The sequence below is a fragment of the Capra hircus genome, chromosome 3 (assembly GCF_001704415.2).
Source record: "Capra hircus breed San Clemente chromosome 3, ASM170441v1, whole genome shotgun sequence".
NCBI classification, from domain to species: domain Eukaryota; kingdom Metazoa; phylum Chordata; class Mammalia; order Artiodactyla; family Bovidae; genus Capra; species Capra hircus.
Window position 1 is genome coordinate 95,337,528 of NC_030810.1, and position 14,829 is coordinate 95,352,356.

At 40.0% G+C, this 14,829-nt stretch overlaps 1 protein-coding gene across 1 annotated transcript in view; it reads right to left on the minus strand.

The window, feature by feature from the left end:
• SPAG17 (sperm associated antigen 17) overlaps positions 1-14,829 on the minus strand; it is a 242,972-nt gene that overhangs the window by 25,148 nt on the left and 202,995 nt on the right. Inside the window, exons 36-42 of the mRNA XM_018046513.1 lie at positions 10,550-10,732; positions 9,278-9,391; positions 8,479-8,524; positions 5,521-5,620; positions 4,977-5,024; positions 2,102-2,201; positions 1,279-1,381 (exon numbers count right to left, since the gene is read on the minus strand). Coding sequence (XP_017902002.1) covers positions 1,279-1,381; positions 2,102-2,201; positions 4,977-5,024; positions 5,521-5,620; positions 8,479-8,524; positions 9,278-9,391; positions 10,550-10,732 — 694 coding nt within the window. The remainder of the gene's footprint in view (positions 1-1,278; positions 1,382-2,101; positions 2,202-4,976; positions 5,025-5,520; positions 5,621-8,478; positions 8,525-9,277; positions 9,392-10,549; positions 10,733-14,829) is intronic.

A 14,829-nucleotide genomic window follows, 5' to 3' on the forward strand; every position in this document is an offset into this window, starting at 1 on the left:
ATTTATTACCCTGAAAATGTAGCTCTGTATTAAAATGTGCTCTAAGAAATCAGTGCAATATGAAACAAATTTTAAATATATTTATTTCAAGGACTGGGGATGCAAATACATTTGAACTTGTGTGTGTGCCAACCCTAGTTCAATGGTGGCAACTGCCTGAAGGACCATGCTGAAAATATTGTGGCCTTGGCCCCCTTTCAATGGAAAGATAGGCTTGACTGGTTAGTGTCGTCTGCCCAGGGTGCCTTCATCCCTGACTGGGCTCCATCATGTCTGCGAGTCCTTGTTCCAGCCTTAATCTTTGCTTTGCAAATGCTGCGGTAATCAGGTGTTTTCCTTGGCTGTCCTCATTCCAGGCATCCAAGCTCGTGGTATTGCATTGTACAGCAGAAAATCCCTCTGTCTGGTTATTTTAACAACCCAGTTTATTCAAGAGAACAACTAAATTTCATTTCATCCCTAAATTCTTCAACATGCATCTCCTGAAATGAAGACATGTCCACTACATGTTTACTACACCATCACCATACCCAAGAAAACTTACAGTAATCCCACAATACCCTTTCATACGGTCCCTAAATCAGACTCAGCTAACTGCTCTGAAATATCTTCTATAGCTGTTTCTTTCTCAATCCAGCATCTAAAATATATGTATTACAAGTAGTTTTCACGTCTCTTTTGTCTCTTTTAATACAGAGCAATCACCTCATCTTTTAACATTTTTAAACTGACATTGACTTCTTTGAAGAGTTCATCAGTTGTCTTATAAAATGTCTACATTCTGGATTTCTTGGCTTTTTTTCCTTTTGATGAAATTCCGGCTAAAGATTTTTGACAAGAATTCTACACAGGTCCTAGGAACTCTGTATTGTGCTATATGAGAAAACACTTAATGCTAGGTGGTCTTGCAACTGGTAGGAGCTTGATCACCTGATTAAGGTTGAAGTGCCACCTTCCTCCATTCATTCACCTTATAATTAGTAGGCAAAATGCGAGGTGATACTTTGAGACCACATGAATGCCCCATTCTCCAACAACCTTTCAATACTCCCATGATTTTTATGTTTAGTCGGGTCTTCTCAATACTTTTAGGCAAATTTTAAGCATACAGGATGAAAACTAAATTTTATTTACAGCTTAGCTTCCTCGTATAACTCAGCCAAATCTGTAATACATAGGTCACAGTGGGTTATATAATTAGCTATTACTGAGACAAAAAGTGGTAGGAAACTGGCTATGTTCTATGTGAGCAGGAATAAGAGCTACATGAACACACACCTGGAGGAAGACTGGATGTATCTTGAGCGGCTTCTTTGCTTGCATCCTCATCTTTCTTTGTAAAAGGAGGCAAGTTTTTGGAAAGGGTGTCCAGATAATTAAACTTAAAGGAAAAACCAAAGACTTATTTTAGACTTAACTCATGGCCGAAAGGCAACTGCTATAAGCACACTGAGTTGGTGAGCAGAGATTAAAGCATGTGTTTTAGGGCTCTGGGGAAAAGGTTTGTAAACTACAAGTTTTTCAGAAGAGTAACTTAATTCTAGATTTTGTTCTCCATAATTTCCCATACTTTCTTGTCAGGCCACCTGTGGTAAATAATAGCATTTGGAATTTTCACAGAAGCACAGGGAGTTCTGAACACGTGAAAAACAATCCTCCTTTTGCTTTAGAGTTTCAAGATTTCATAGAAGAGGTGAAGTATGTTCTCCTTCCATGGACTTCCCAGAATTTATAATCTCTTAGTGTTGCTTCAGCAGCTGATGAGTGAGGACATTTTAATAGAATAAAAATTTCAAAATGGGATTTATCAGAGGGTAGTCATCAATAGGGAGAATTCAATCCCCCAAAAGGGCTTAAAATAGAGGTGGGAGAATGTAATTGATAGTGCTAATGCAAGGCAGGGAGGTGGAGCTATAGTAATACATTGGCAAAGAACCTGCTTCTCATATGCTTGTGAAAGCATGGACTTGAAGAGTATGGGCTAGTCAGTTGGGTTGATGGTTGAAGCAGGGAAGAAACAACATCACGACAGGTAGGTTACATTAACAGTGTAGGCATTGTACCAATTCTTATGAGGACTCATTCAATTACATTCAGTTACCTGAGACTGATAAAGCTTGCTCAGTTCAGATTTGAAGTAGGGTGATATTGCTTTGCTCCTAATTTCCTTTAGATAGTTCTGTGTTTTTTCAATTTCCTTCCTGGTAGATATTTCCACAATGATGCAAAAGATGACAAAGAATATTTTAAAATGTTATTTGCTTGTGTTTCAGCTCTAAATCCCACAGAAAGTACAGTTCCCAAACAGTAAAACTGATAAGAATTAACTCAGGCATTTTTTTCTGTCAAATTGTTTTAGTTCGTTTTCTGCTTCTTCTAGAACTGGTCACACTTCCTACATTGGAAATTAGACTTTCAAGTAAGCTAGGAAATAATGACACCAGCTTGTTGTTTGGTTTTACAGTTGATCTCAGAAGGCTACAAATCACATGTTGACCTTTTTGCCTGTCTTTCCAGTTCTCTGAAGTTTGATAGTTAGATTCTACTGATTTCCAAAATTTCAGTAGCAATGGTAATAAACATGGAAACTTGGTGGCTTATGAATAATAAGATTAATGATCACAAAGTAAAATAAAAACAATCACAAGAATCCTGCTAGTTATCTTTCCAATATTAGAACCTGTATTGGGGGGAAGGCAATGGTCTAACTAAAAAAGCTAAAAGGTATACTTCCCAGCCTTCCATAAATATACGGATAGCCAGTAAGATGCAAACTGAAGTCACTGGGTAGGACTTCAGAAAGCTTTCAGAGAGGTCTCAGTTGGAAGGTTTTCCCTTTGTCCTTGCCTCAACTCTTCCCCTACTATTTAGAATATGAATGAAATGGCTGTAGTTGCAGCGGTCATCTTGCAACTATGAAGCAAACTTGAGGATGGAAATCACGTGCCAAGAATGATGAAGCAGAAAAAAGAAAAGAATGTTCGTTCCTGATGGTGTTGTGGCACTGCTTGCCAGGGATTACCCACCTCTGACTTCTTTTACCTTAGGAAAAATAAACTTCTTTCTTGTAAAAGTACTGATTGGGGGGTTGTTTGTTAAATGTAGCTGAACCTAACCCTATCTGAAATAATTTTCATTTTTCAGTGCTGATTGCATCCCAGGAAAAGTTTGCAAAGTACTTTACATTTACATTTTATTGGTCAAAAAAATCAAGGCATATAGAAGTTAAATAAATGTGCATGTGAGTTTTAGTCGCTAGGTTGTTTCTAACTTTTATTGCAACCCCATGCACTGTTGTCTGCCAGGCTCATCTGTCCATGGCATTTCCCAGACAAGAATACTGGAGTGGGCTGCCATTTCCTTCTCTAGGGAATCTTCCCAACCCAGGGATAGAACCCAGGTCTCCTGCACTGCAGGCAGATTCTTTACCACTGACCTATCAGGGAAGCCCACATAGAAGTTAAGTAACCTACCCTAAATCACGTCACCAGTAAGAGGTGACGTCTGTATTAAAACCCAGGTAGTACGCCCTTGAGCCAGTGATCTTGATTAGTGCCCATGCAAGTCAGCAGTTAGTGAACTGACAGAAGTCTTAGACATTAGGCAATCTAATCATCCTCATTTTATAGATAAGCAAACTGAAATCCTGAAGTCAATTTTACTGAAGTAAAATAGCCAGCTGGCATCATACAGTCTGCAGATAATCAAATGGAAGCTGATTCTAGGTCTGCTGCCTTTAAGACTAGTGCTTTTTCTCTTATACTAGACAGCCTCTCTAGAAATACTGGCTGAATGAAAATTGTCATATTAAACAACTTGAATTTCTCTTTAAATCTCTACTGCCTCAATGGATTCATTCACCAATCTATGGCAGACTAGCTACTGCTTACCACTCTCTTAAAACTGTTTTCACAAAAGAAATCAATAAACCTTCTAACTGATAAGCCCAAATTCCTCTTTTCATTTTCCTTTCCAGTTCTTCCACAGCATCTGTCATTTGTTGACCATCTTCTATATCCTGGAAACTTTTTCCTTCCTTCACCCTCATCTCCCACCCATTTTCCATGTTGTTAGCCCTTCTCTTTTCTAGGACACATATCCAATTCCATGTTACACTTTCTTCTTCAAAAACTTTTGTTGGCTTGCCATTATCTAGGTTAAAATTCAAAATGTTAATGTTTCAAAAAATTTAAATGAATGGATAACGCATGCACGTGTACATAAGTAGAAAAGAGCACATAATGGAAAGGAAGTTCATCTTATACTGTCCCCTAACCTCTTAATCTCCTTTCCCACAGACTCTGTCACCAGGCTCTGGGAAATCCTTTCAGGGATATTCTATAGGACAGTACATATCTTCTAGTTTTATAGGGGGGTGGCCCATGAGACCTAAGGTCTTATATCTCACCACTTCTCCAACACATTCCACAACCCAGACGTTTTTATTAAGAAGCATATTCATCCTGGGAGCCATTCTGGAGAGCAGCCATGCAAATGTGTGCAATGGTACAATATGTACTCCTGTATACCCAATAAATATATCTGGTTTCTTTTCTTTAGGGCGAGAGGGCTGGGGTTGGAACTCTCAGCTAAGACTGAAAGGAAGCCAGCATACATAATGCTTAGAGTACATTTCTCACATGCATTATAAGAACTCTTGCGAGTTTATGACTATGCTCTACATTAAGTTCCAGAATATTTATCAATATATTAGAATTACCAAAGCACAGAGAATACAAGAGAGCTTTCTTGCTTATGACAGAGAGACGATCTACCTAATGTTCAAATGGGTTTCCTCAAAAGATTACAGCATCATTGCACAATGAATGACCATTGGGCAGAAATGTATTAGCAGAGATTTTAAGAACAGGGGGAGCCTAGATGGTAGGACCTTGCAAACCATCCCATCCTAAAATTCTATGACTCCACAAAACTGGGCCTTTCCCATGCTTATGTAGACTTCAGGGTAGAATTACCTCTTTTGAGCTAACTTTTCTTTCCAGTGCTTTGTCGTCTCTGTGTGCCTGTGTAAAAGGAAAGGAAAAATATGATGAAAAAGGGCCACGCTCTCAGTTTACAGACAACAGAAGAAAAACCATCCTCCCAGGATAAATTGTTAACAGCGTGGAAGATGAAAGGCTGAGAATTCCTAGATATTATCACCCTCAGAAGGCAATGGCACCTCACTCCAGTACACTTGCCTGGAAAATCCCATGGATGGAGGAGCCTGATAGGCTGCAGTCCATGGGGTCGCTAAGAGTTGGACACAACTGAGTGATTTGACTTTCACGTTTCACTTTCATGCACTGGAGAAGGAAATGGCAACCCACTCCAGTGTTCTTGCCTGGAGAATCCCAGGGACAGCGGAGCCAGGTGGGCTGCCGTCTACGGGATCGCACAGAGTTGGACACGACTGAAGTGAGCTAGCAGTAGCAATCACCCTCAGTATTATACTCTTATCTCCCCCTTTCCTCCTCATTTCCTTAATACTGATTAGAACACATTATTGGATCAGCTTACCTTAATTTCTTTTCAAGGAAATCTGTCTCAAAGGTTTCTGGTGGACATTCCATAGCATTAGCCAAAGATTGCTTAAACAGATCAGTTAGGTGGGCTGCAACTTTAAAAATAGATGGATTTAGCTTTTATCCTCACTTCTTGACAGCACAACACACAACCAGCCCTCACTTACTCATCTGAGATGTTTTCTAAGAGCCTATATTTAGCTTCCCAAATGTTTACTAGAATTTCCATGACCAAGTTATAATATCACAGGAAACCAGGTAGCTCTATGAAATATCCGTCTAGAAAACACACATCTTAGAATCAAAACGTAAAATGTGGCAAACTCTTCATCTGTCCCACATCATCAGGGGAATCAGTGTTCTATATGAGTTTCTTCACATCTGAAGCACCAAAACTCCCCAAAAGTAAATATCTTATTGAAATTGTGTTTTTAAAAAGATATCTTAGGGTCTGAATCCAAGGATATGAATACAATATGATGGTTGTTTGATAATTTGGGCAGTGATTCTCAGAGGTTATTCCACAACATGGTCTCAGCAAAATGTTAACAGGAGATAAAAAAAGGAAGGAAGGTTCCATATCCCATGGTTATATGAGTTTAGGAAATACTGATTTATACAAGGTTAAATATGTTTCATTACTTTAGGACTTTTCTGAACCCTTAATTAGTTCATGTACCTTGTGGCTGTCTAAGAAAACAAGGCATCATGCAGCAGTATCCAAACTTATTTTGTTATAAAACTCATTTTCCTCTGGAACCATGTCATAGACTAGTGCTTTAGGAAGTACTTTGGGGACCAATGACTTAGGATCACCACTATCAATGGGTCAGGGCAGCTGTAACACGCAAGACTGTTGATTCCTGCATCTGCTTGTCTGTTTGAAAAATACGTTTGGTTTATCCTTCAATATTGGGCAACTTGTGCATTTACCTGTTCACTGATTGTTCCCTCACACCAGAGGTTAGAAATTCAAATGCTACAATGTAGGGTTACTAGTGTAGGACATCAAGTCAAATGGGAATTTCAGAGACGCAATGACAGTTGTTTTAGTATAAGCATGCTCCTCGTTATTTTGGAACTTGCTCACAATAAAAAAAAATTTGTTGTTTCTCTGAAATTCAAATTTGACTAGGTCTTCTGTATTTTTATTTGTTAAATCTGGCAACCCTAATGTAAGAGGCCACCCACAAAATGAGTGACAACAGACTGTAAGGACCAGGAGATGTTGGGGGCTTTGATGGACCCTTTTGTCCATGGCAGTCCTGGAGGGGCAGCTGCTAATTACCTTCAGCTACATGTCACTGTATGGTAGAGGAAGACTCAGATATAAAAAACAACAAACACAGCTGTGCAAGCCAACACCATGCAGGACATGCAAACACGTCTGTGGGCTGAATGGAACCCGTGGCTGCCAGTTTCTGACTTTTGTTATACAGTCAAATTAGAAAAGAAAACCCCAAACCACAAAAATTCTCCACTGCTTATCTTCTATGAACTATGAAACTATATAACCAAGTTTGCTGGGGCTGTCAGTTAAGTTCAGTTCAGTTGCTCAGTTGCGTCAGACTCTTTGCGACCCCATGATTTGCAGCACGCCAGGCTTCCCTGTCCATCACCAACTCCAGGAGTTCACTCAAACTCATGTCCATTGAGTCGGTGATGCCATCCAACCATCTCATTCTCTGTCATCCCCTCCTCCTCCTTCCCCCAGTCCCTCCCAGCATTAGAGTCTTTTCCAATGAGTCAACTCTTTGCATGAGGTGGCCAAAGTACTGGAGTTCAGCTTCAGCATCAGTCCTTCCAATGAACACCCAGGACTGATCTCTTTTAGAATGGACTGGTTGGATCTCCTTGCAGTACAAGGGACTCTCAAGAGTCTTCTCCAAAACCACAGTTCAAAAGCATCAATTCTTTGGTGCTCAGCTTTCTTCACAGTCCAACTCTCACATCCATACATGACCACAGGAAAAACCATAGCCTTGACTAGATGGCCCTTTGTTGGCAAAGTAATGTCTCTGCTTTTTAATATGCTATCTAGGTTGGTCATAACTTTCCTTCCAAGGAGTAAGCGTCTTTTAATTTCATGGCTGCAATCACTATCTGTGGTGATTTTGGAGCCCAGAAAAATAAAGTCTGACACTGTTTCCACTGTTTCCCCGTCTATTTCCTATGAAGTGATGGGACCAGATGCCATGATCTTCATTTTTTGAATGTTTAAGCCAACTTTTTCACTCTCCTCTTTCACTTTCATCAAGAGGCTTTTGAGTTCCTCTTCACTTTCTGCCATAAGGGTGGTATCACCTGCATATCTGAGGTTATTGATATTTCTCCCAGCAATCTTGATTCCAGCTTGTGCTTCTTTCAGACCAGCGTGTCTCAAGATGTATTCTGCATATAAGTTAAATAAGCAGGGTGACAATATACAGCCTTGACGTACTCCTTTTCCTATTTGGAACCAGTCTGTTGTTCCATGTCCAGTTCTAATTGTTGCTTCCTGACCTAGCCCCAAATAAATTACTTTCTGAAAGTAGACTGCTTGGGCTACATGCAGTGTAAAACAGGGCAAGGTTTTTGTTATACCTATGTAGTTGCTCCAGCGTTTTGTGTATGTGTCTGTGTGTGTTAGGGGTAGGGTGTTATTTGGTTGACTGCTTCCTTCCTATATGTTTGCTATGTTCTAAATGCAAGTTGACACTAACTTAAAAGCCAAATGTCAACATTTTTCACTCAACATGTGATAAAAATGAATTTGAGGCAATCATGTTTTAAGACTCTCACAATTTAGACAGGAAAGCATATAAATGTCATTACAGTACAACATGGCCAATATGACGACAGAAATATGAATACGCTACTTTGCTATCAGATGAGAGAATAACTGAGAAGTATATTTAAGATTGCTTCTTTGAAATCTATAACTATTTTACAGAAAAATATTAAGTATAATTACCTTCAGTAACATGACTTTTTGTAGTTTCCTCCATTTTAGGGAAAGACTGAAATGAAGCGAGAGTTCCTTAATAGTAATTATCATATTACATACAAAATTTACTTTGTTTAGCAAGATTCTTTATATGTGCAAATTGATCTTTTATGGAAACTACTGTAAAATGAATTAGTTTTTAATGCTGATACAAAAAGTGATTTTTCTTTTAGTCATTTATTTCATTTAGCAACTTTCTAAAAGTGGAAATCATTCTACACTTAAGTGTAGAAATTGCTTTTTCTTCCTTCTTCCAATTTCATTTATTAATTCATACATTCCAATGAATGCCAGCTTCTCTGAAGACAATAAAAACTTTTATTTAAGAGCCTTCAGAATTATTCATGAGTTAAGGAAGAGACTAAAAAGCATCATATTGGGATGCCCTGGTGGCTCAGATGGTAAAAGAATTTGCGTGCAATGTGGGAGACCTGGGTTCAATCCCTGGGTCAGGAAGATCCCCTGAAGGAAATGGCAACCAACTCCAGTATTTTTGCCTGGAAAATCCAATGGATGGAAGAGTCCACGGGGTCACAAAGAGTCAGAATCAACTAAGAGACTTCACTTTCACTTTCTTTCAAAAAGCGTTTACAAAATGTGATACATATAAGGAACCAGGGTTCCACAGAAACAAGAAATTATAAGGAGGGAGAAAAAGCTTCATAAAAGCGACAGAAATAGCTGTTATTTGCAATATTTTGTCTTGATGCATTGAATACTGGAACAAAAGTAAAAAACACTGGACTAGAAAACATTTCTTTCTCACCATAACCAGCTTGAGGAGGTCTGCAGCGTTGCCTCTCTCCTCCTCAGTTCTGGAATCTTTAACTGTCATTTCCTGAAACTCATCTTCTTTCTTGAGAATATGGTTTATATAGTCCTAAGTCAGTAGAATAAAAGAAATCAATAAAACACAGAAGTATGCTAGAGAGAGATACAAAATAGTTAACAGCAACTGGAAATATTACAAAAAGGTTAAGAATATGTAAGTTTACAATGCTCAGCAACCAGCTACTAGTCAAGCAATCTGGAAAGGCTTTTCCTTAATATGTTAATAAGCAAAGACCGGAAAAGCTCAATAGTAAAGCTGTAAGAGCCACCGGCCATTAGAACTGTCTGAAGACCTCAGAGAAGCCCAGCTTCTCACTCAGTGTCCTCATCAATAAAATGGACAGAGTTGGGATAAATGATTTCTAGGGTCCTTTGCAGGTATAGTCTTTAAGATGATACTTATGAATGCAAGTTGCTCAGTTCATGCCTTTGTTGAAAGCCATAAATACTTGAATTTTCATGAATAACAGTCCCCCGCTGTATGCCAAGTATTGGATCTATAACCATAAACTAACCACATACGGCACATGTTCTGAGGGAGTTGACACACTTGACAGCGAGACATTGCACACATGCTTAATAGTGAACTATATATTAACAAAAGCTTAGATTGTTTCCAAAGACTAACAGAATCCTTTTCTTCCATGGAAGAATGAAGATTATTCAGGGAATACTATTGCTTCCCATTTTCAACAAGTAACTAGTTGCCACTGATAAACACACAGTCAGCAGTCTGTCAGAAATGCTCAGGAAGTGTTATATAATACAACATGCCTGGTCACAGAAGGAGAAAAACTAGGAAATAACTTACATTAGGGACAAGTATCAGGTTAATATGCAGTTCTACCTTTTTCCAGAGGTTACTAGATCAGTTTTCCGTAGAGTGAGAAAGGAGGACAACGATACTGCAATCACATTTAAAAGGTATACAGTATTGTAAAGTAAAATAACGTTAAAAAAATTAAAAATAAAAATAAAATTTAAAAAAGGTACTTATCTTCTCAATATCTTTGGAGCCTTAATACTTCCTCTACCTTATGGGAACCATGAAACATTTTCCATCATTCACCTTCCTACCCCCTAGAAGACTGGCATTCATGTGTTGCATTAAGTAAATATTGGTACAATTCCGTAAGTTCAGGTTCCTTAAGAAACCAAGAGGAATGGTTGCCCCGTTCTTTTGGTCAGGTTACCTGCAATTCCTTACCTTCAGGGAAAGCTGCAGTTTCAGTTTCACCTCATTCTTTATGACCTCATGCTGGATGAACTGGCGTATCTGTAGCACATTGGGGCTCTCCAGTATAGGGGCTGGAGTGTTCACTAATTGTTTGGAGCCAATGTCGAGGCCCTTCCAAATCTGAGTGCCAAACGGAGGTCCTGGAGTTTTTTTCTGTTACCAAAATAAGCAAAACCACCATCAAAGAAATGAGTATGTTTTAACATTCCGCTGCATACTTATTATGTAGACACTATGCTCAAACTACCACACAATTGCACTCATCTCACACGCTAGCAAAGTGATGGTCAAAATGCTCCAAGCCAGGCTTCAACAGTATGTGAACTATGAACTTCCAGATATTCCAGCTGAATTTAGAAAAGGCAGAGGAACCAGAGATCAAATTGCCTTTGGATCATCGAAAAACAGAGAGAGTTCCATTAAAACATCTACTTGTGCTTTATTGACTACGCCAAAGCCTTTGACTGTGTGGATTACAACAAACTGGAAAATTCTGAAAGAGATGGGAATACCAGATGACCTTACCTGCCTCCTGAGAAATCTGTGTGCAGGTCAAGAAGCAACAGTTAGAACTGGACATGGAACAACAGACCGGTTCCAAAACGGGAAAGGAGTACATCAAGGCTATATATTGTCACCCTGCTTATTTAACTTCTATGCAGAGCACATCATAAGAAACACTGAGCTGGATGAAGCAGAAGCTGGAATCAAGATTTCTGGGAGAAATACCAATAATCTCAGATATGCAGATGACACCATCCTTACGGCAGAAAGTGAAGAAGAACTATAGAGCCTTTTGATGAAAGTGAAAGAGGAGAGTGAAAAAGTTGGCTTAAAACTCAGCATTCAGAAAACTAAGATCATGGCATCTGGTCCCATCACTTCATGGGAAATAGATGGGGAAACAGTGGAAATAGTGACAGACTTTATCTTTTTAGGCTCCAGAATCACTGCAGATGCTGACTGCAGCCATGACATTAAAAGATGCTGGTTCCTTGGAAGAAAAGTTATGATCAACCTAGACAGCATATTAAAAAGCAGAGACATTACTTTGCCAACAAAGGTCCATCTAGTTAAAGCTATGGTTTTTCCAGTAGTCATGTATGGATGTGAGAGTTGGGCTGTGAAGAAAGCTGAGCACTGAAGAACTGATGCTTTTGAACTGTGGTGTTGGAGAAGACTCTTGAGAATCCCTTGTACTGCAAGGAGGTCCAACCAGTCCATCCTAAAGGAGATCAGTCCTGGGTGTTCATTGGAGGGACTGATGCTGAAGCTGAAACTCCAGTACTTTGGCCACCTGTTGTGAAGAACTGACTCATTTGAAAAGACCCTGATGCTGGGAAAGATTGAAGGTGGGATGAGAAGGGGATGACAGAGGATGAGATGGTTGGATGGCATCACTGACTCAATAGACATGAATTTGAATAACCTCTGGGAGTTGGAGATGGACAGGGAGGTTGGCGTGCTGCATTGCATGGGGTTGCAGAGTCAGACACGATTGAGTGACTGAACTGAACTGAACTGAGACACTATATGCTAGGAACCTCTCATTAGTGAATATAACAGTTAAAAAAAGGGATCCCTGCTCTCAAAAAGTTTTGCAAATATAAGGAAAATTGGGAATGAACTGGACAAGTTTACCTCTTTATATGTGTTACCAAAAATAAGGACATTTAAAAATGTCCTGATGTCCTGCTGCTGCTGCTGCTGCTAAGTCGCTTCAGTCGTGTCCGACTCTGTGCGACCCCATAGACGGCAGCCCACCAGGCTCCCCTGTCCCTGGGATTCTCTAGGCAAGAACACTGGAGTGGGTTGCCATTTCCTTCTCCAATGCATGAAAGTGAAAAGTCAAATTGAAGTTGCTCAGTCATGTCCGACTCTTCACGACCCCATGGACTGCAGCCTACCAGGCTCCTCCGTCCATGGAATTTTCCAGGCAAGAGTACTGGAGTGGGGTGCCATTGCCTGATGTCCTACTGGAAGCATTTAAGGGAATGCTAAGCCATGCTGTTTCCATGGTGATGCAGCAGAAGCCTTGTTTATGCCAAATGCATGAGACTACCTGGGTTTCCCAGGTGGCTCTAGTGGTAAAGAACCTGCCTGAGAATGCAGGAGATGCAAGAGACATCGGTTTGATCCCTGGGTTGGGAAGATCCACTGGAGGGGGAAATGGCCTCCCACTCCTGTATTCTTCCCTAGAGAATCCCTAGAGAATTCCCAGGACAGAGGAGCCTGGTGGGCTACAGTCTATAGGGTCACAAAGAGCTGGACATGACTGAAGTGATTTAGCACACACACATATCTTCATACCCACAGAGAGCCTAAGACATTTGGAATTGAGCTGGGAGAGATCCTTTGAGAGAGAAATCAAGCCATAGATCTGGGTGGTCTTTGAGCTTACTCAAGATTAAGCATGCTGCCAGAATCTTCCCAGGATCTCTCAGGCAGAAATGTGTGCCTTGCATAGATGTACAACTCTTATGTGTTTTTTTTTTTTTGTAATTACTTTCAGGAATGGTGTGGGTTTGATGTGTTTCATTTTAAGTTGCTCTTCAGTATCAAATGCAAGGTCAGTGACAGCTACTCAGGAGCTTGCCTGGGCTGGGTCACTCCACTGGGCAGAGGTCACAGCTATAAGAATTTTGTTTTTTCACGCATGTACACCCGTGGTGGATTCATGTCAATGTATGGCAAAACCAATACAGTATTGTAAAGTAAAATAAAGTAAAAATAAAAATTAAAAAAAAAAGTCAATTTTTTTTACACATTGCATATGCAAAAAGCTTGAAGAAAAAAAAAAAAAGAAGTTTCAACAGGAAGTTAATTAGCAAATTCTGCCTGTTTCTAGCACTTGGGGGAGGTTCTTGGAGACTGGGATCCTGATGGCAGGCCATCAGATGTTCTAATCACTTGCCAAGGAAGTGCCCTACTTAATCTTCTTCATTACTTCCTTTATTCAATGAAAACGACACCGATTCAACTAATGATCTTGCTTCCTCTTAAGAGCAATGGAAAGGGCTATCACATACGCGCACATTTGTGCAATTTATAGCCCCGCCATCACACTCGTCCATAAGCAAGGCTTTCCAACATTCATGAGTAGATTTAATGACTTCAAGAGCAAAAGCCTTGTTCTTGAATTCTCCATTAAAAGCAAACTGGTTTTCCGGTTTTCCCTCTGGTATCTTATAGGATCATTATCTCCACAGCAGTCTGTGCTCTTATCTTTTCGATGGGGATCTTCCCAAGTCTGAGGGAAGGCACCATAATTCCATATATAACCTTTGTGAGGAAAGATATTTGCCACATAGTGAAGCTTGCCATCCTTTACATCTTGTTTGATGGGAGTCAATGGTTCCTTCGGGGCAATCTCCGTTTTAGCATTTGTCCACCGAGGTACTTCTACAACCATGTTAAACACATTCTCATATTCATCATTTGGTGCTTTTTTTGTAGGAATGCCATTTTCCTCATCAGAGTCCACCTTCAGAGGAATATCATGCAAGGGGGAAATGTAGTGGCCAGCTACATTCTTGAAAAAGAGGCGGTAATCGGGAGAGTGGGGCTGGCCGCGCTCCTCCGTGCAGTACAGGGCCATGGTCCCACGCGGCCCGGGCCCTGCGCTCACGTGGCAGGCGGGTGGGGGCAGCGCCCACGGGTCAGGCCCATCTGGTGTGCAGCAGCGGCAGCAGCGCGCATGGCATAGACACTGCTATAAGAATTTTGGAGGAAGAGAAGGAACTTCCTTCATTAATCTCAAATGTGGTATATTATTTCTCATAATGCAATAAATACATTCAACTTGGAGATAGCCTTAGTAAACCATTTGGTGTAAGCTTTCAATTTTCAAATAAGGAAGTAGGGATCCAGGGTGACTTGTCTCAAATTCCACATTAATAATTGATAAAGTCAAGATTAGAATTCAGATCACCTTCATTCACCATGTTGATTACAGGCACCAAACTAAAACAGAGGGCTAGGACATCTTTGCTATCTTAAGTGTTCATTACCTGTGGTTCCACTACGATAAGACTGGATAAAGAAACCAAGATAATCATAACTAAAAAACATTATCCTCCTTACTTCACACTACTATCTTTCTCTGATCATGTTACCAACGCCTTCACTGATTTAACAATTAAACATTTGACAATTTGCTGGACATATTACATAAACTGCTTGCAAAATTAAATGACAAATCTGGCAAGATGCAGGACTTTATGATTCTTTCTCAAGATATTTTCTTTCAT